At 36.1% G+C, this 21,258-nt stretch overlaps 1 protein-coding gene across 12 annotated transcripts in view; it reads left to right on the top strand.

Annotated features, from left to right (window-relative positions):
* Positions 1-21,258, top strand: part of PPFIA2 (PTPRF interacting protein alpha 2) — a 341,449-nt gene that overhangs the window by 2,491 nt on the left and 317,700 nt on the right. For all 12 annotated transcript variants that reach the window (XM_080575702.1, XM_080575698.1, XM_080575688.1 and 9 more), the window contains exon 2: positions 8,877-9,127. In XM_080575702.1, the coding sequence (XP_080431828.1) occupies positions 8,879-9,127 (249 nt within the window). In that variant the 5' untranslated portion in view covers positions 8,877-8,878. The remainder of the gene's footprint in view (positions 1-8,876; positions 9,128-21,258) is intronic.

Genomic DNA, 21,258 nt, shown 5'->3' on the forward strand with positions numbered 1-21,258 from the left:
TGAACCACATTCTTTCCCCTCACTCATTTTAAACAGTGGTTGTTTTTTGTGAGTTGAATGCTTTGTGATTAGAGAGAAATCTTGGTCATGATTTCTCATAATATTGTAGGCTCTAGTCCAACAACATCCAGCATGCTCACTTATCAAGTGTAACATACATTTGTGTTCTTTATGCTCCTCTTTGGAGGCAGTAAAATGACAGGAGGTTGATGTCTTGCCTATATTAGTGACTTCCAACCATCTGTATAAACATATCCAGACCCACTGAAGTCCATGATAGAATTGTCATGAACTTAAGCAGCTGGGCTTCATGCAAATGATTGGAGAAAACACTGAAAAAGGCACCAATCAGCCCGGAAAGAATAGATTTTTCCATAATTTTTGTAGTAGATACACAGTGGATGAGGAAGAGTGTGTATTTAGAGAAGAGTGTGTATTTAGAGAACTTTAACATGCTGCTTCACAGGCTGCCATTGTGTATGCATGGCTGTGATACCTGAGCACTTCAGGTCTAGAAATACTATTAAAATAAGTACGTAAGCTTGAATTGGCTTAATTATTTCTAAGTAGAAGAATTCCACGGTTATTACATTGCCTAACTGTCAACCTCTTTCTAGGAAGCTTTTAAGGGAAGCAGTAATTTGTCTGTATCCTGCTTCTTCCTCAAAAGCCCTCAGAGGGGGGTGAGATGGTTGTAAGGTCCTACACAGGTTCAGTATCTGTTGAAGTTTGTGAGAGTTGTGGGCACTTCATGTGCTTCCTGAGCAAGGGAGTTGTCATGTCAGCTCTGTGCCTTCAGATGAACCTAAGAGAGTGTTTGTGTATTAACAGTAAAGTGCTGGTGACTTAAAATAAATATATTGCATTGAGGGATTGTTTTACTTGCATTTAGAATACCTGGTGAAAAGGTAAACATTTTACTGGAGAGATACCAACTTCAGTATCAGTGGAGTTTTTGTTTTTCTTTTTAAAGAAAAACACATCTGAAAAGTCTTCTTATGGTTGACTTGGATCATTCAAGCATAGTTTAAGCTATATTACTACAGGGCAAGTCAGCCTTTTTCTGGGGAAGTAACACAAATTCTTTTTTTCTTTCAATCGAATAAAGAGATATGTAATGCATATTTAGGTATTAATGAGGCATCTGTCACCCTTTCCTTCCACTCCTTCCTCTTCTTTGCAGTCCTGGCTGTATGGGAAGTGTTGCAGAGAATAATGTACACAGAGACTTACTTGGTTTTCATCGACATGTGTGTTCCTGAAGATACGGGACGGAGGTGTTTAATCCACCACTTGCAGTTCCTGCACATCCACTGAAACAAATTCCAACTCCCTCAGTGTTCTTTGTGGGATGGTCATGTTCCCTCAGGTGTAACTCAGTGTGCCATCACTCGTACCCTGACAGAGCGAGATAGCTGTCTGGCCTGTTCCTCACCTACTCTTGAAGAACAGGATGCTTGATGAAGGTTTTCCTCATCCCTTTCCCTTCCTCCCCTAAATCCTTTTCTGGCTCAGTTTTCAGGGGGCAGCAACCAAGGGTTCTCCTCAAGTGTCACAAAGCTGTATGGACTTCCTAAATAGATGGTTGGGCACCACTGTTTTAATTATGATTTGATGTATCAAACTAGGAAACCAACCTGGATGCCTAAAGTAGTCTTTCTTAATCTTTTTATCTTCCTTTAATATGACCAGAGTCTTGGTACAGAAGTCCTTAGTAAATTATTTCAGTGGGAATTTACTCAGACTCTGCTAAGCTGACTCCTGATAGCTGGTTACAAATTTCTGAGTTTATTCTATTTAACACCAGGATATTTTTATTTTTATTTTTATTTTTATTTTTATTTTTATTTTTATTTTTATTTTTATTTTTATTTTTATTTTTATTTTTATTTTTATTTTTTTTATTATTTTATTTTTATTTTTATTTTTTTAAGAAAGAATGGTGTTAGGAAGCTTTTGTTTGTTTGTTTGTTTTTTCCCTGATGAGAATATGTGTCCATATTTTTATTTCTCTTTAACAGAGTATTCAGAAAAGTTCCTAAATGTACTGAGTACCTCATGAACTTATTTATATTATAAATATTGACTTGATATTCTGACCTCAAATAAGAACAACATTGATGTTTGAATTTTGGGGAAAAAATATTTATGTACTGTTTCTTCTTTTGTGATTCTAGAAAGAGCATATACCAATTAATTACTATCATTCCTTACATAGGTGTTCGCTTTACTGTGATTCGCTGGGTAGCTGAAAAATGTAAAGCATTAAACTCTTTTTTTCAAACTTTTATTTTGTTTGAGGCATTTGAATGATAAGTAGAGCCAGAAAGCAAGTAGGGCCATTAAAAATTGAGCTATAAGACTTTTCAAACTTTAAGTTTACAATTTTCTAAGACATGGCAATTTATCTTCCAGTGATAAATCAGTGATAATTGTTTATTCTTCTTGTGTATGCTTTCTGACAAAGAGCAATTACCTGTGTTTTTTTTTTTTTTTTGATGTTACCATGCTCATGAATACAATGAGGTGAGCCACAGCGTGGGGTTGGCGGGTTGTTGTGTTTTTTGTTGTTGTTGTTTGTTTAGATTTATTTCAAATTTCCCTTCAGCCTCATGTAAGTGTATATTAAATTTCAGAATACCTCTGGTAAATAAGTAAATTCTTTGAACTTAAAGCTAGCTCCAGAAACATGGAATTATTCAGCGTGGAAGGGGCCTGTGGAGGTCATTTGTGCCAAGTGCTTGCTCAATGCAGGGACAATGTCAGAATAAGATCAGGTTGTTCAGAGTAAGTTTGGACAATAAAAGAAAAGTCAGCAATTATTTTACATTTCTGAAGTTTAAGGCAGAGATTTTTGCTTCTATTTCATCCAAGTATCTGAAAATTGTAACAGAAGTTACTTTGCAACTTAAAATTGTGGCAATGCAATTCATGTGTTCTGTTGCAAGCTTCAGAGAAGGGATTCTGGTGCTCCATGCACATTGCTGTTTGTGTTTGCTCATCCCTCGTTTACTGTAACTGTCAGCTCTGAATTCTTTTTCCCTAACAGGACTCATCAGAGATATGTAATGGTAATTGCCTTGTAGTAGTTGATAGGAATGTATTGATTATTAAAAGGAATATTACCCTGGGTAATAACAAAGATCTTAATACAGAAGCTGGCACATACAGACCAAATGGAGGCATTAAAATACATACAAAGACTAGATGAACTTATTTTTGTGTCTGAATTTCAGTGAGAACATGAACTTGAATGAGAAACTAACAACCTATTACATTTTCCAAAAAAAAATTTAAAAAAATCAGAAATGTAGAGAGCTGGAAAACTAAATCCTCAATCTTTTGGAGCTATCTCTGGCTGTACAGTTATATGCAGCCAGTAGTACGGCAAGGGAGCAGGAGTTCAAAGCATTGGCTGATAAGCATAAAAAGAAAACAAGAAATAGCCAGGTGTCAGTTTATGACTGTATTTAGTCTATTTAGTCTATTCAAAAGTCCTGGTTTAGAAAATCAAGACCTATCAGCCTAACCAGTCTTTGAAGCAGTTAAGAGTGGTGGCTGAAAAGGGAGTTTACCCATGGTCCCCATTTTAACCTCCTGAATTCTGTTCTGAGTGGAATTAATAATCTACATGGATTAACATAAACTATATACTTAAGACAAGTATCTACTGAACATGCATGGATCTGTTCTTCCTGAACTGTATCTAGATCCAGTAAGTCTGGCATGCATCTGACCTGTCTATGAAAAAAAAAAAAAAGATGCCTGCATATTTAGTGAAATGTATGAGATATATCAAAACTTCTGTAAACTCATGGATCAGGCACAAAAATGCATGTGGCACCTTAGGTCTAAAACATAATAGAAGTGGGCCTGCCAATTTTTCTGAGCCTTTAAGAACTTCAGCTTTGAGTGTAGTTATGTCTTCCCCAGAAATACAGTTGAAAAAGACATATATTTTTCACAGAAAGAATGATTATTGTTGGTTATTTTACTAGAGAAATCACTTTAAGGGTTTGATGTTCGAAATCTTTCTTGTGTAAGATACACTTTAGCCTAACACAGATTTATAGTCTGTGATTAGTGGGTCAAGAGTAAGTAGTTATAGAGATGCCTTCTGATTTCAGTCTATGAAATATTTCAGTTGATTAAGTTACGAAACCAGAATCGAAAATTGTTGGGGTTTAGGGTTTTTTAATCACCACCTTCAGGTTTAAAATTTAAAATTACTTAGAAGGGAAATCAGAAGTTGCCCACTTTCCCAATTGGAAATTTAAAAATGTAATTACAACTACTCAGGGTGTGACCACATAAACAATCAGACCTAACTGTTCATAGCAATATTATTTTTATTTTATGTTTTAATGTAAATTCCACAGTTGTTTCCATCTGCATTGTGTTGGCTTGTATCTTTCTGTGCTTTTGGTGTGTGCAAACTAAATTCCTTTCAGCTATAATTAACCTGGAAGCTTGCTCTTAAATGTAATGCCCTGACCCCATGTGTGAACCACATCATCATGTGGTTAACCAGGGGTTGGCTAATATTTGTGCACCATCGGAAGGCTCTGGAAACTTCAAGAATTCATACAACTCCCTGACATGATTCACTTGCTATATAAAGAACCAAATGCATATGAGCCTCACTATTTGTCCTCAGCTGCCAATCTTCTACTAGTAAATTGTGATCAGTCTGTTTGCTGACACTTACTCCTCTATTTACTTTTGTCAGTTTAATGTCCTTTCTCTGCTTTACCTGCCCTATCTTTTGTTGCAACTGCCCTCACTGAACCTTGCTTTTCTTTTTTACTCTTTTCTTTTTTTTCATGCCTTTAAAATTCTTCAACTATTCACAGTATTTTGATTCCTTTCTTCTATCAAGCAGAAAATTTATAAAGGGTGCAATAAGGTCCTGGGGAAATGGCTCTGTTCTTAAACATGTGCTGGAAGAAGGCCAGAATTTCATGGGAATAGTGTTAAATGGTGGCAGCCTCAGGACATTGAAAGCATCCCATCTGCTGTCAGGTATGAGAGTGATAAATGCCAGATAATGTTTAAAAAAAAAAAAAAAGAAAGAAAGAAGAAAAAAATGCTTTTCTAAAGGCAAGAAGATACAAATCATTGTAATTTGGGCAGCATTGCATATATTTCTTTCATGAAAAGCTGCAAGAAATCTTTGTTTGGGAGCCCCATAATAGACCTGCAATTATCTGAAATTTTGCTACTGTTTTCTGGGTTGATGACCCAGAAGAACCCTGATGAATTGAATTTCCTTCAGAGTTGTTCCAGTGTCCCCACTGTTGCCTCCCAGAAAAGATCCATGTGAGGACATGGTGCAGGATTCCCCTTTTTCCAGCTCCTCACCACTGCAAGCATCAACACATCCTTTCTGTCACGCCCTGCCAGCACTCCTGATCTGGCCCAGCTTAGCTTCCAGCTTTTCTATATTTGTCTCTAAGCTGAGCATGGGGAAAGGATGTATGTGGTTCCAACGGAACAGTGGCATTGATCTCCAAACAGTGAGAAGGCAATGTACATCACCGGTCTGAATGCAGGAACTGCTGTACCTTTTAAAGATTCTCCTGGGGCTGTGAGCTGTAGGAGAAAACTTCCAAATAGCAACTGCCTACATCAGGATCTGCTCACCTGCTCCCTGCCTCCTCTGCGGTCTTACTCACAGCCCAAGTTAGTTACTTGTGCCATGTCAGGATAATGCAGCCCAAGCTTTCAAAATAAACACAGTGCTTCATCTACCCCCCTCCCTGAATGCAGCAGCTTGCAGGGAGAAGGCGTGTCAGGAACAGTCAACTTGTGATTTCCATGGCTGTCCCACAACCCTGTATACATGTGACTTCTCACATCCCCTTAATGACTATAGGAGGAGATTTTATTTCTATTTTGAGAAAGGTGCTAAGGTGGCAACAGTTGTCTACATAGAGGTTTCCCTACCTGTTATCCTCAACACAGCAATGTTGAAAAAGTGTGAAAAATTGCACTACCATGCTCACTCTGCCACTGTATATGAGCAGTGGTAGTGCATACCCTGCCATTCAAATGATAAACCTGCATGTGCAGGACATTGGAGGTAGTTGCTTGAATCATCATTCAGAGTACACCTGTGAGAATCCCCTGAGGCAAGAAATGTGCCCCATGAGATGCTGATGTGCCATCATGAGGCAGGAAAGGTTCAGTGACTGTCTGAATTATTGACTTTCCTCTTTTCTTGAAGAATGGGCATGCAGAGACTTTGGTCTCTGGCCACCCGATACATCCTAGAAAGGTGTGATTAAACTGAGAAAGTGGCAGATGGCCTTGGATGTTTTATCCCTCCCTTTGCTCACTGTCAACTTGACCGTCCCAAACTGGTTAGCCACAGGTGGCACCTGGGTGGAGGCGCTCCAGAGAGTGGTGGCCACTCTGAGTGAAATGTCCTCGCATGACACATGAGGATCATGGAGGCAAGACAGTGCTGGTAGTCCCACATCTCAAGATATGTGTGGACAGTGGACAAAGAGTTACATCAGCACAAATTCCCAAAAGCTGGGAATTTTTCTCTGCAGGCAAATTGAAGTGTAGGAGGATGGGTACTAGTTCATTCTGCTGGTGCAGCTGCAGAATTTAGTCACTCCCTGTCTGTGGTGCCTCACAGTACACACTGTCCATACTCAGAAGACAGAGTGGCAGGAACCATGAAACTCAGTTTCTAATGGTGCAAATGTTTTTAAACGTGAAGGTTTTTATGGTGATGGAGGCACTGATGTATTAATGTCATCTCAATATGAAAGGACATTGTGGTGCTTCCTAGTAGTGGAGCCTATAGTTTCAGAGAGGAAAAGGTTTCTGGGGTAGAAAATTTTGAAGCTCATGAGTAATGGAGATACACAGCATTGGACCCTGAGTAAATTTACCTGACCTTTATATTGGAGATACAAGGAACTTCAGCATGTATCACTTTAAGCTATTATCAGCTTCTCTTGCACCTAATTAATTGCTAAGCTGTAAAATGGCCACAAACAACATTTACCTTGCCTTCATAACAGACATTTTAAAAACAGGATTGAGACCAACCTGAAACTTCAGTAGTGAAGCTATTGCCTATGAAAGCTGTGCAGTAGTAGCTGATAATTCATGCTGAAATACCAGTGTTTGGTGCCAACTTCCCTCGTTATCACATTTGCTGAAGAACTGAAAATTAATACTAAATTCTGCATGAACATTCTGAATGTGACTGAGACCAGCTAATCCTAGTGAAGCTATGTTGATTTTCCAGAAAATCTTAGCAGCAAGCAATTTTAGCATAAGGATTGTTTATGATTTAATGATGATAAGAAGTGTTACTTTTAATGAATTAAGTATATTGTCTTAGCTCTTTTTTTCCCTGTTGTATGGGATGTCTTTAGGTTATCATCATAGGATGTCTTGGGTTGAAAGAGACCTTAAAGATTGTCTAGTTCCAACCCCCCTGCCATGAGCAGGGATGCCACCCACTAGTTCAGGTTGTCCACAGCCTTGTTCAACGTGTTCTTGAACACAAAACCAACTCACAGACCAACAAGGTTATGTTCTGTAACAGAACTTCCAGCCAGAACTTCCATTTCTCATAATTTTCACTGTCACAAATTCAGTTTTCCTACTTTGGGAAAGCAGACCAGATTTAAGAATACATAGAGCTAACAGTCGTATGAGACTGTGAAATTGTGAGAATCTCATATGATGGCACACTTAACAATAGAAGTACATCAACAACATGTATTGCAGACAAAGTTTACATCTATAAGAACCACAGCAAACATGTACATAAGGATTTTAACTTCCACAAGAGGAATGAAAAGCACCTGGGTCCCACTTGCTGAGATAAAGGGTTTCCAGGAGTTGCTACAATATGAGAATTTTCAGAAATTAAGACTCAACTATGTAAAAAGTTGTCTGCTGTACTTAGTCATACTAGAAAAACAACTTCTGATTCTTTGGGTGACTTTCTATTTCTATAGTAGATGCCATCTATTACTAACACAATCTTTTATCTGATTTTTTTTTTTTTTAATCTAAGCTTTGAGACCTGTCATATTTTTGATTTTGTTTGTTTGTTTTTTTCCATCTGCTGAATGCACTATCTCTTAGCATAAGCATCTCCCCATATACATTCTAAGGTTTTGAGATTTACATTATCTTTATAAATGATGAATGGGACTAGGTAATACTACTTGTTCTGCTTCGGTCTGTTCTTACAAAATAAACAACAGTGATTCTCTCCCTAGTAATTCAATCTGCATAAGATATCACAGGGATGGTAATTAGCAGAGGGTTTCTAGTTCTTGACCTCTTGCTGAACAAGCTCACTGGAGAATAATTTCCCCTGAGGGTGGGAATAACTAGATAGAAAAATAGATTAACCTGGTATTGTTAAGGCAGCATGATATTGGATCAATGGTTAGCCTGAGATGTACTGTAGAAATGCCTAGAGCAGGACAAAATCCAGCAATTAATAGCAACTACTGGCATCAATGCCAACAATTCAGCAATGATATAAAGTAAGAGAGGGAGGCTGAAATTGCAGAGCAGGTCTTTTTTGTCACTTTATAAGAGTGCTATTTACAAAGCTACTAATAATTTAAAATATTTGGTTACCCTCCATCTCCATACAGTCCTTCTTCCTTCAGTTTAGGATGCACATTCAAAATGTTTGCTGTGTGGAGTTAGTCACTGTATTTAATTGCTGTCTATCGATCATCTGATTAACATTGAAAGCACAAAGTTTAGATGAGGGAACAATGCAATAATCTACTAACTGTATCCATGTGACAGAGTTAATTCCTCTTATGAAATCCCCTCAAATATTTTTCTACTGAGGAGCTTTTTCTTGGTTTGTATTTTTAAAGAGATGATGTGCGAAGTGATGCCCACGATAAACGAGGACACCCCGATGAGTCAACGGGGGTCCCAAAGCAGTGGCTCGGACTCAGATTCTCACTTTGAGCAGCTGATGGTGAACATGCTGGATGAAAGGGACCGTCTCCTTGACACTCTTCGGGAGACGCAGGAAAGCTTGTCACTTGCACAGCAACGCCTACAGGATGTCATCTATGACAGAGACTCCCTCCAGCGACAGCTTAACTCAGCACTGCCTCAGGTATGTAGCTTATACATTTTTTTTTAGGTTCACCAGTTTTCTAGTTAATCATTGACTTTAACCCTAATCCGTATGTATTCCTTGAGGGCCAAATTCTGCTCCCATTGAGGTCAGCTGCAGAACTCCTATGGATTACATAGTATCTGGCTTTCCCTCCTTGGGACCTGTCTTCTCTTCAATGTTGTGAGCAGGAGTAATGTTGTTGACTCCAAGGAGAGCAAGATGAAGGCCTATAGCTACTGGTTCTTTTGGCTGTTGCTCTAGCACTTGAAACAGATTAGGGATCATTTAAATTAAAGATCTAATTGTGAGAATGAAGAAAAAAGAATAAGGAAATTTCCTACAGACTCTATTCCAGATAAGAGTTTTTAACTAGCATTACAACAAATAAAACTAGTTTATGTAGGTCAAATAATGTACTTATCACAAAAGGAAAACCAACTGGCATCTTCATATTTTTGTTCAATTTTAAAATAATTATATAAGTATCATTATATAAAATTATTTTTGTCTCTTTTAGGAACTTAAAATACATTACTTCAGTTAAATAATAATTTAATGCTATATTTCAGCCTTATATTTCAGTATAAAATTATTTTTCATTAGTATTAAAAGCAAAGAAATATAAGAGTTCAGCCTGCATATCTGCTCTGAGGTTTGAAATACACCATGTGTCAAAAAGCAGTTTTTCTCCATGTTATTTTCTTTGCATTTCCCAACTGTCTCTTGCTAGAGGGTTTGATTGTAACCCTGAGAGCCTGGGCATAGTCGTATACCTGTTAGACAGTGACTAGAGACACAGACAGAGAGAGGAAGCTGTGACTGTAAGAAGGTGGAAAGGATAAATCGAATTAGTAAGTTCTTGAAGACAGAAAAGGAAAAAGGTACCCACTGGAGCTGGAAAGGGAAACAGTTGCTTAAGGACTGACCACAGAAGGATATTGGAATACCATGGGATAGGACTGAAAAGGAGAGACTGTAATCATTTGAAAGTATTGGTTTTGCACCCCAAGGACTATCTTCAGGCAATAAGAATGGCTCCACTTGGCTTGGGTCAAACAAAAAGGAGCAGCAATGATCCTGATATACAGTAAAATCAATGGGTTTTGCTTGTTTGTTTTTCTCAAATTTGTAGGCAATTGACCCTTTCTATTTCTATTTCTATTCTATATAGAATAATGTAAAAGAATAAGCAAAAAACAGCATATATTATTTATTCTAATATTTCTTGCAAGAAATATGAAGAAGAGAGAAGGTTCTGCATTTGTGAACCTCCCTATTCAGTGTGCTGCTTAGTACAGAGGCACTCACTACTGAGCCCATAATGAGGTGTTCCTATTGAGAGCTAGCAGGTGTCTAAGCCTTCATGTTTATGTGCCGCACAAAAGTAAACTCTTGCTAAAATCTAGGAGATTAGCTAAGGAAAAAAATGTTCAGCAGCAATGTGATACAGTACCTAAAACAAACAGAAATTTTAAGGAACTAGAACATGATGTGATTTTAAATTTTAATAGCAAATTTAAATTTTAATAGTAAATGTTGGTGGTGTGTGGCTTTGAACTGTAGGGCCCTGCAGCCCCTACAAGTAATTTATTTGTCAGACGCACACTTAGCATTTACGCCATACACACTTCAGGTAGTATTCATCCACACATATAAAAGTAGAGCTGCAAGGTTAACATAGAAGAAACTGTATGACATACTGCTTACACTTCAAAAAAGAACCAGATTTTTTTTTTTCCCATCAGTTAGATAGTCTAGATCTTCATGTAAGTAATTCAGTTCTGTAAAAATCTGTTTTTATAAATACAGAACACTGGCTTAGTAATATAGCATTCTCATAATATAGTCTTCCAAGAAAATAACTTGCATGACTGCCATGCTATTTAGCTTCCTTTCTGGACCTGGGAAATCCTACATAGTACTTTTATCATTTTCTTTTTTGTTTAAGGTGTTATGAATGGCAAGTTTGCAGTGCTAGCTGCTTGACTTAGATCTATGACAAAATGCTACCAAGTACTTTTATTATTGAGAGGAAGAATTCTGTGTTCACTCAATTTAGAAGAATACATAAGTACTCTATATGATAGAACCATAGAATCATTGAGGTTGGAACAGACCTTCAAGATCATCTGGTCCAACCATACCCCTACCATCAATGATGACTATTATTTAGTTATAAAGTAACATCTAATGAGTCTTGCTTTATCTGAATATATTTATCTCTTGATTCCTTGAAAGGTTTTCAGAACAATTATTTCTTAGCATTTACATAGTGCTTTGCATCTAAAAAGTACAAGTGACACAGTTATGTTCTGACACATTTTTGTTAGGGCACTGATTTTGTTTGTTGTCTTAAGAAACAGTTGAAAATATAGAATGAATCATGGAATCATAGGAAGGTTTAAGTTGGAAGGGACCCTAAAGATCATTTAGTTCCGACACCCCTGCCATTGGCAGGGACACCTTCCACTAGACCAGGGTGCGCAAAGCTCCATCCAGCCTGGCCTTAAACACTTCTAGGGATAAGGCATTCACAACTTCTCTGGGTAACCTGTCCCAGTACCTCACCACCCTCATAATGAAGAATTTCTTCCTTATATATAATCTAAATCTACCTTTTTACTTTAAAGCCATCACCACTTGTATTACTACATGCCCTTGTAAAAAGGCCCTCTCCATGTTTCTTGTAGACCTCCTTTAGCTAGGAAGGCAGCTATAAAGTCTCCCCAGGCTGAACAACCCCAACTCTCTCAGCCTTTCTTCATAGGAGAGGTGCACCAGCTCTCTGATAATCTTTGTGGCCCTTCTCTGGACGTGATCCAGGAAGACCATGCCCTTCTTATGTTGGAGGCCCCAGAGCTGAATGCAGTACTGGAAGTGGCATCTCACAATAGTGGAGTAGAGGGGGAAAATCACCTCGCTTGACCTGCTGGCCACACTTCTTTTGATGGAACCCAAGATATGGTTGGCACTTTGAACTGCAAGCACATATTGCTGGGTCACGTTGAGTTTCTCATTAGCCAACACCTCCAAGTCTTTCTCTCCAGGGCTGCTCTCAAACCATTCCTTGCCCAGCCTGTATTTGTGCTTAGGATTGCCCTGATCTAGGTGCAGGACCTTGCACTTGGCTTTGTTCAACTTCATGAGGTTAACATGGGCCCACTTCTCAAGCCTTAGTGAAGCCATGTTGGCTGTCACCAATCGCTTCTTTGTTTTCCATGTGCTTTAGCGTAGTTTCCAGGAGGATTTGCTCATGATCTTGCTGGGCACAGGGGTGAAACTGACTGGCCTGTTGTTCTGCTAGTTTTCCTTTTTTCCTGTTTTAAAAATGGGGGTTATGTTTTCCTCTTCCAGTCAGTGGGAACTTCTAGCTTTCCTAGCCTGATCCCTGGCTACTTGGACAATGTCTCTGTATTCCTTCCAGGCTATCTGTCTTTGTTTCCACCCTTTGTAGGCTTCCTTCTTCTGTTAGAGTTTGGCCAGGAGCTCCTTGTTCATCCATGCATGTCTCCTGGCATTTTTGCTTGACTTCCTCTTTGTTGGGATGCATTGCTCCTGAGCTTGGAGGAAGTGATCCTGGAATATTAGCCAACTTTCCTGGACCCGTCTTCCCTCCAGGGCTTTATCCAATGGTACTCTACCAACCAACTACCTGAAGAAGCCAAAGTCAGCTCTCCTGAAGTTCAGGTTAGTGAGCTTCCATGCACCCACTTTGCTGCCCTTAGGACCTTTTCATGGTCACAGCAGCCAACGCTGCCCTTAAGCTTCACATTCCCCACCAGTCCTTCCTAGTTGGTCAGAATGATGTCCAGCATAGCACGTCTCCTCATTGGCTCCTCTATCACTTGGAGAAGGAAGTTATCATCAATGCATTGCAGGAACCTCCTGGATTGCTTATGCTCTGCTGTGCTGTCCCCCCAACAGATATCAGGGTGGTTGAAGTCCCTCTATGAGGACCAGGGCTTGTGAATAGGATCTGGAAAATTAATTGCATTTTTCATAAGTAGAATCTGGACAAAAGGAACCCACATAATATCTGTGGGAATAAATGAACCATTGAAAAATCTTATCTGATTGGAAATAATTAATAATATTAAATACGGAGGTTGGGATATTAGTTAATGCTGTTACAGCTACAGTTGAAGCCAAATACTATAACCAAAATGCAAAATATGTGTTTAGATGGCTCTAAGTTTCTATAATATTCTAAACTGCAACAGGGCAATGTATAGTTATCTATTTCTTTTAATTTTGAGTTGCAGATATTTAGTTGTCCTGTTATATTGCTATAATTGAAATATTGTTTAGTTCTATTAGATTAGCAGTCATAACCTTATGAACATCTGTGTTTAACAGAACAGATATGTTTAAGGAAGGAGGAAAAAATGAGCAGGCAATTACAGATCAATTGGACTAAATGTAATTACAGAGAAGACTTTAAAATTTATTTTGGAGGAAAAAGTAATAATAAGTCAAAAAGTTAATGTAAAATTGTGACAAGGATTTACCCAAATTATCTTTATGTGGGGTAACTGAATATCGCTTTTTGATACCCCAAGTGTTAGACTAGGGAACTATGACATCCCTAAACTAGCTATTTTCTTAAGTGGCCACTACTTCTTCTGAAGTAGTCACTTAAATGACTACGTTTACGTTAGTAAGGTAAATGATAAACAACAGATAGGAAAAAATGTCACTTATAGTAGACATTGACAGGATGAAAGGAAGTTAGTAGAAGCAGTTCATTAAGAATATGTTTGGGGATCAATTTTTGTTATTAATTTGAACACAGGAAATAGGAGCATGACAGTAGAAATTTTAGATGACAAAATTATGTCAAATATTCAACTAAGAGAATGAACATGATATTACAGCAGAACAAGAGTAATAAGGTGGGATGAAATAGCACAGTGCAAAGATGAGGACCCTATCTCTAGCAGTTAATGAAGACAAAATATGTTCTGGCCTTTTATTTATCAGTAGTAGAGAGGGAAAATACATGTTATAGAATGATTGTAGGCAACTATTGAGAGGTGAGTGTGAATAAGGCAAATATAATTTGATGATGCTTTACATAAAAGATTTGTATTAGAAATAGGCAAGTATTATTGAACCAAGGAGTGGTTTGAACCTTATTGTCTGTGTTTTGGCTCAGTAGTGATTGAAAGCCAATTGCATGTTGGAAGAGATTCAGAAAAAGACTGCTAGAGCAAAGAGGCGATAACTTCTGCATGAAAAGACTAACTGAAATTTTCTTGCTTCTGGGGAAACTATGTTGAGAATGAATAGGAGTGATTTTGTAAATTTTCTTGGAGAGGCAGTAAGATGGAGAGGCTAGGTAAAGATGAGTGAAAAGTTTTAAGCTAAAAATAATGTTGATGGATGAACGAATTAATATAAGGTGCCATGAATAAAGATATATCACTCATCAGAGAAAGGTCTTGAATTATCAAGAAATGACATTTAGAATCCATCTTTCTCAGAAAAATACAAGGTCTATGCAAACTGTTTTTGAGATGAAGCTGGTGTGAAAGACATTATAGAGCATAGTACATTTGGTTAACTTTGAACTTGACCCAGAACACCCCTTCATGTTTTTTATTTCAAACTGTGGAGAGATTCCACTTTGTTCAATCAGTCCACTTTGTGGAATCAGTCACAATGGTAAAAAGAAACATGAGTCTGAAACTAAACTACTAAAACTATTAGAATTACGTGGTTGTACACTTAAGTTGAGAAGTGTTCTGTGCATATTCAAAATCTAGTTCACAAGTGGTCTTGTTTATTCCTTGCAAGGCTGCGTGTTGACAGTGGAAACCTCCAAAGAAAGTGCACATGGGTCTGCACTGCATGTTCCCTTACATCAGGAATTTATTGTATCTAGGTCGTGACTCTAGAGTCCAGTAAAAAATATATATATATATATATGTATACATATATATATATAACTCTACTGTAATGGGGAAGCATATGATTTAAATAATTAACACTATGTTTTTATTTTCTTGTAGTAAAATTACTAAGTTCTTTTTCTGTAGCATAAAAACTGCTATGCCAAAGTAAATTTTCTGTTGTTAGAAACTGACTTCTGTTCTGAGAGGTGGATGAAAATGTTTTGTTACTTGCAACTTTCTCAAGCAAATTTCACCACAATTTCATCTAAGCTAAATTGTCTGGAAAATATCACCAGTATTATTTGGCCTATAAACAAACACTGAAAAAAATACAATTGATCTCACTAACTTAAAATCATAAGGATCCCAAGAGTTGTGGTAATTATAAATGTTGTGTTCTGATAAAAAATGCTGAATTAGGCTTACTTCATGATTGCTTTATTATTTCTTTAAATCTTTCAAAAACAAGTTTTAAGGTATGGAAGATGCTGGGGTAATGTTTATATGAAGATGTTCATAGGTCATTAATCTAGTCAAATATGTATATTTTATTCATTAATAATGCAATTGGTCAGTGATTTATTTAGAAATTAACCTAATATTCACAGAATCACAGAGTGGTTGAAGTTGGAAGGTGACCATTTCTGACCCATCTGCTCCAGCAGGGTCAGCTAGAGCAGAACCATGTCCAGGCAGCTTTTGGTTATCTCCAAGGATAGAGACTCCACAACTTCTCTAGGCAACTTGTGCCAGTGTTTGGTTATTCTCCCAGGAAAGAAAGGTTCCTGATGTTCAAGTGGAACATCCTGTGTTTCAGTTTGTACCTATTACCTCTTTAATATTTTATTACTAGAAAAAAGGGATAACACTGTGGCACAGGCCTATGGCTGTGTGAGATGATGAAATAGAACAGTTTTTAGAGCACTTTAAAGACCTTATAGTGCTGAAATGGATCCCAATAATTGTCAAAGTCAGGACAATTTCTCTGTTAGTTGTCAAAGTCATTCTCTTTCTCCTGCCCAGCACTGGAAATTTAGCTAGACATCACTGGACTCTTTTTTGAGGGATCAGTGTAAATGTGTAACAACTTTTCATTCTAATGAATAACTTTCAGATTGAATCTGAACTAATAGCAGAATTATATTATGAATGATTTTGAAAAAAATAATTCTGAATTAAGTTTTTAAATGCAATGGTTTGATTTTGTCAAATATTTGTATAATTTAAATGAAAATGCTAAATTATTTTAAAGTCCTTTGACTAAAAATATTGAAATTTTAACTTTGATTTTTTATTAAGTGAATGTAATTTTGTGAAAGATTTGTGCATATTTCATAAAATAATCAGTTTTTATTTTAAACATTGCTAAGGAATTCGCACTTCAGAGTCCATGCTTAGAGAAATGCTATTACAAGGCTGAATAATAATCTGAGAGCAAACTGTAAGTGAAGCATTTTTCCAGTTGAAAGTGGTAGATCATGACCTACATTCATTGACCAGGGCTTTGATATTTATGGTATCACATTGATTTTCTTCAGTCTTCATATAAAAAATCATTTTTTAAGAGAAAATTCATAGATCACGTAAATGTCATACATTGCTGAAGTTATGCTGACATTTTCAAATGGGTTATATATGTTGGAGCATAGGTTTTTGGTTTTTTTTGATTTAAGGAATACATAGGATATATAGTTCTAATTGAATGATTTATTTCTAGGATGTTACTTGTGTTTTGATGTCCTTTACTGTGCAGTTGCTTTTGTACAGAAAGCCTAAGTTCTGATTTCACTGAGAATTTATTTTAGCAGAATTGTCTTTGCATGATTGTAACTTGTTTCATGTTCTGGTGATCAGACTCTGTATCTAAACCTAAACTTTTATAGTACAATTCACCCCAACTAATAAAGCTGTCTAAAAGTTAAGCTTTCAATCTTAATCTTACAGAATTTCTCTATAAGAAAATGAGGAAGAATAGGCCCATCAGAAAGGGCAGTTCATTTTGTAAATTCATTAATGACTATCTTGGGTGTTTAACTTTTAGATAGCTAAATTTACATGAAGTGAATTCTTCTGTGCACATGTATGGAAAAAGTGGATATCTTGAAACTACAGTAGTCTAAACATGCTATTCTTTGCTAGAGATGATAGAGTATAAATTCTATGGAGGGACTACTGGAACTCAGGGTGTACAAACTCGCTGCAAAGCAGGGCTTGCTATCCAGGCCTATAAAGAGTGTGTTACTGACAAATATTAATCTATTTCTGAGGCAACATCCTCTTCTGAGAAATTGTACAGCACTAACAACAAACTATATTAATGGTGAAGAACCACCAAAGATATACTTTTTAATTTCATAAAATACATAATAAAATAACTTTATGAAAGACCTAATATTAAATGTATAGGAGAACAATTGAATTCTCTGTCTCTATATTAGCCTCTTTAAATGTTATTTAAAATGTCTTTACCAAGAATCTCTACAACACATGGGGAAACATACAGTACTAAAGAATTAAAGTTGGACTTTTTTTGTCTTCATAAGAAACATGTAAAGGAAAAGATTCTAGTTTCTTACTCTACTTTTTTTTTTTTAATTTATTATTTTTTCCCAACAAGTTTCTGTGTATTGTGATTGCAATGAATCTCTCTAGTGGATATCTAAATACCTGGTTCTAATTAAGCATTAATTGCTCAAGATGTTGCTAGAAGTGACCGAAATATATATTTTTTTCTTTTTTCTCTAATGAATACTATTATTAGCATTATTTGAAAATATGTTCTTTCTGGTTATAACTAGTAGAATTCTTTGATCACTCCTAGTACCCCTCACATTTCAGCTAAACACTAATTGTTAGTTACAATAATTCAATAACAAAATCCACAATAGAAATATACTGATAGTCATTAAGGTTTTATTTCATCTAATAAGATACCACTTATTTGGAAATGCTTACTGGAGGCAAGATAGAAGGGAAAATCCTAAAAGGGAAATGCAATGACCTTGTTTTATTGAACCAGTTTATGTAATTTCATCAATATTAAGCTTTAATATGATTCTGTTTAGAGAAGTTTGTTGATAGCCTTGCAGTTTCTTCCAATACTGACAAACAATGAATGTTTTACTGCCAGAGACAGGAAAGGTATAGGAAGGTAACAGTCAGTAAGGCCTTATTCCGAGCCCCTCCTTCACTTTTCTCTGTGTGTGTGTGTGTTTTAATGTTTCAATGTGTGTACATGTATAGTGACATAGTGACGTAGCTATAATATAGCAACCAGAAAAAGCATACAAATTCTTAAATAACTGAAAACTGTTTTTGTTCGTTTAAGTCTGTATACTTGTTAAGTAATTTCAGGTGTTGCTGTTTGAGTAGAAATAGATGATTGACCCATAGTATTGTTCTTAAAATAGCTTATGTTCTTGTGATAAAGACGGAATGATGTGTTTTCTCCCAGTTTCATTTATTTCTGGTTATGCTGAAAACCATACAGTAGACTAACAATGCTATCCTGTATATTTGAATGAATAATGAGAACTTTTTTTTAAGTGCTAAAAACCTTGTCATGTAAGAAGAGCTTTTGTAAGATTTCCATTAATTTTCTTTATATTGCAAGATTTTTTTTCCTCACATTTCTACAGAATAATTTGAAAATTCCAAAAAGTGAAATGGAGACCATATCCCATGTATCTGAGGTAGAAGTTCTGAGCTTTCTGTGTCAGAAGTTCAGTGAGGCACTATTAAACATAAATATTAAGTTAATTCTAGTAGAGTAAATGTTGAGGTAAATACTTTTTGTTACAGGATTTAAGTCTACAAAGGAGAGACAGAGCCTCTGGAATTCAAAGGAAACTTGGTCTGAATTTTTGGGTAGACCTGTGTGGTGCCAGGAGTTGGACTCGATGATCCTTATGGGTCCCTTCCAACTCGGGATATTCTATGATTCTATGATTCATTATTGTTACACTGGTTTAAATGAGACACAGTGCTGAACTGTTAGTTGTGGCCAACCTTAGGAACACTTAATAGATTCAACTCTTACCTTCCTCAGTTACTTACAGAACATGTATCCATGGCTGTTTCTTTCCTACATAAAAGTGAATAAAACTTGTTTGCATGGTATTAAATACCAATTTTATTATGTTGATGATACCTAAGTAATATTATCTGTCAAAACAGAGTCTGGCTCTAGCACTGGCATGGGTAGGTCAACACTTTAGTTGGCTCCCGTTTTAGATTTTATTGAAATAGAATTTGAATAATATTGAAATATTATTGAATGAATAATATTGAAATAGATTGAAATAGATTTATTTTATTGAAATGAATAGATTTATTTTATTGAAATGAATAATATTGAAATATTGAAATAATAATATTGAAATAGATTTATTTTATTGAAACTGCCAGCATATTCCCAACAGAGCACAATCATACATACAAGCATACATATGAGTAATTACTTGAATTCTTTTCAAGTATGATTTTATTTTCTTGCACTCATGAAGTTCTGTATATTCAGTAGCAAAAAAAAACAAACTGTGGGCTTTATAATAAATACTTGATGACTGAAGAGGACTGATGTGACAGTCCAGCAGAAGGAAAAGCTGTTGATAAAAGAAAAAAGACAGAAACACAAATAGAGGAGGAGGATCATGTGGTAAATGCCTGAAGGTAGCAACAAGATTATGTACTCCCATTTCACTCTAAATCTGCTTCATAAACATGGCTGTACCAATTATTTTAGCTTGAACTACGTACATCAACTGCTACATTAACTATTGATGCTTCATTATCTCAGTGCTTATAAAGACACGACTGAATGTGAGATAAAAATAAAATGACTCTGGTCAACAAAATAGAGCAGAGATGGTTATCCAAGTTATAAATATATGCAAGTTATAAATGGCTGTTGCCATGAAAAATCATAGACTGTAGTTTTATGAACAGCTACAGTCACGGCAAGGAAAAACAGGAAAAAAATAAGTCAATTTAATAAAGCTTAGCTCTGATGGGATGCTCTTTGCTCGTGTCCTTGAAAGTAGATGATGTAGAACATCATCCACGAAGAATAGAAATGCAGGACAAAAATGTAGCTTCTTGAAAATACATATTCCTTCATTAATAATTTCTCTGTTAAAAACAAAGAAAATGCATGATATTTAATAATCAGCTTTTTGAAGTGTCTCATTCAGTCTGTCTTCCCATACTAACACATATTTGCTTAAAAACATAAGACGATGTTAGAGACTTGATTTTTTTCCAAAGTTCACATAATTTAGCTCTCACTGAAGTCTGTGGAGTTTTCCTGGTGTCTCTGAAGAAAATAAATTATGTTGTTGAATGTGCATGTTTCATGTGGTCCCCAGGTGTCTGAATTTCTATGTATAGAAGTTATGTGCCATACATATACTGCAGTAACCTTGTTTTACTTAATATAACATTTCTACAGTCTACTTAAGAATCTGTTCCAAATCATCATTTGATGAGTATATCTTATCCTTTAAGTATTCTTTTCATAGAGTTGGAATCAGATTATGATGGTTTCTTTTTGAATTTCTGGTGTTTTTCTGCATATTTTAGCAGGCGTGAGTTGTAAAAAAAATAGCAATACTGTGACAGGCAATTTGTTATGACAGTTAATAATCTTTCAGAACAGGTAGATGACATTAAATACAACTTGGAGACCTACAGTAAGGTCCTCTGTTGGAGGCTGGTTTATTTGAAATTATGAAGTAACCAAAATTACAGATTTTTTTTTTCCTTATAGGCTATTTTTTGTGAGGTTCTACACAGAAGGGAACATTGAAAAGGAATTTAAGTGATGATCATTACGTAGTACTTTCAGCTAGGAACTAAGCTGAAAGTAAGTTAGTAAAAACCTATGAAAGCAATAAATAAATAAATAAATAAATAAAAAGTGAAAATAATAAGAAGCCATGAAACAACTGGGCTTTACAATTGCTAATGACTGATGATAAAGGGAAGAGGTAATAATGAAAAGGTAATAAAGAAATAGATAAACTATATTTCTATATCAAAGTGGTAGAACTCAATGAGAAGGGTAGAGTGAAAGACAATCTACACAGGATATAAAGCCCTAGGCCAGAGTTCATGGAAGTCAGTATGACAGTTTTCCCACTTACTAGTTCTACTAGTAATGATCTAGTATTTCTATGTGCTAGATAGAACTAGTCCTTAAAGAGTAAGAAGTTAATGAGCAAGCTGAGCAGAGGG

This window comes from Anser brachyrhynchus (genome assembly GCF_964034855.1).
Source record: "Anser brachyrhynchus genome assembly, chromosome: 1".
NCBI classification, from domain to species: Eukaryota; Metazoa; Chordata; class Aves; order Anseriformes; family Anatidae; genus Anser; species Anser brachyrhynchus.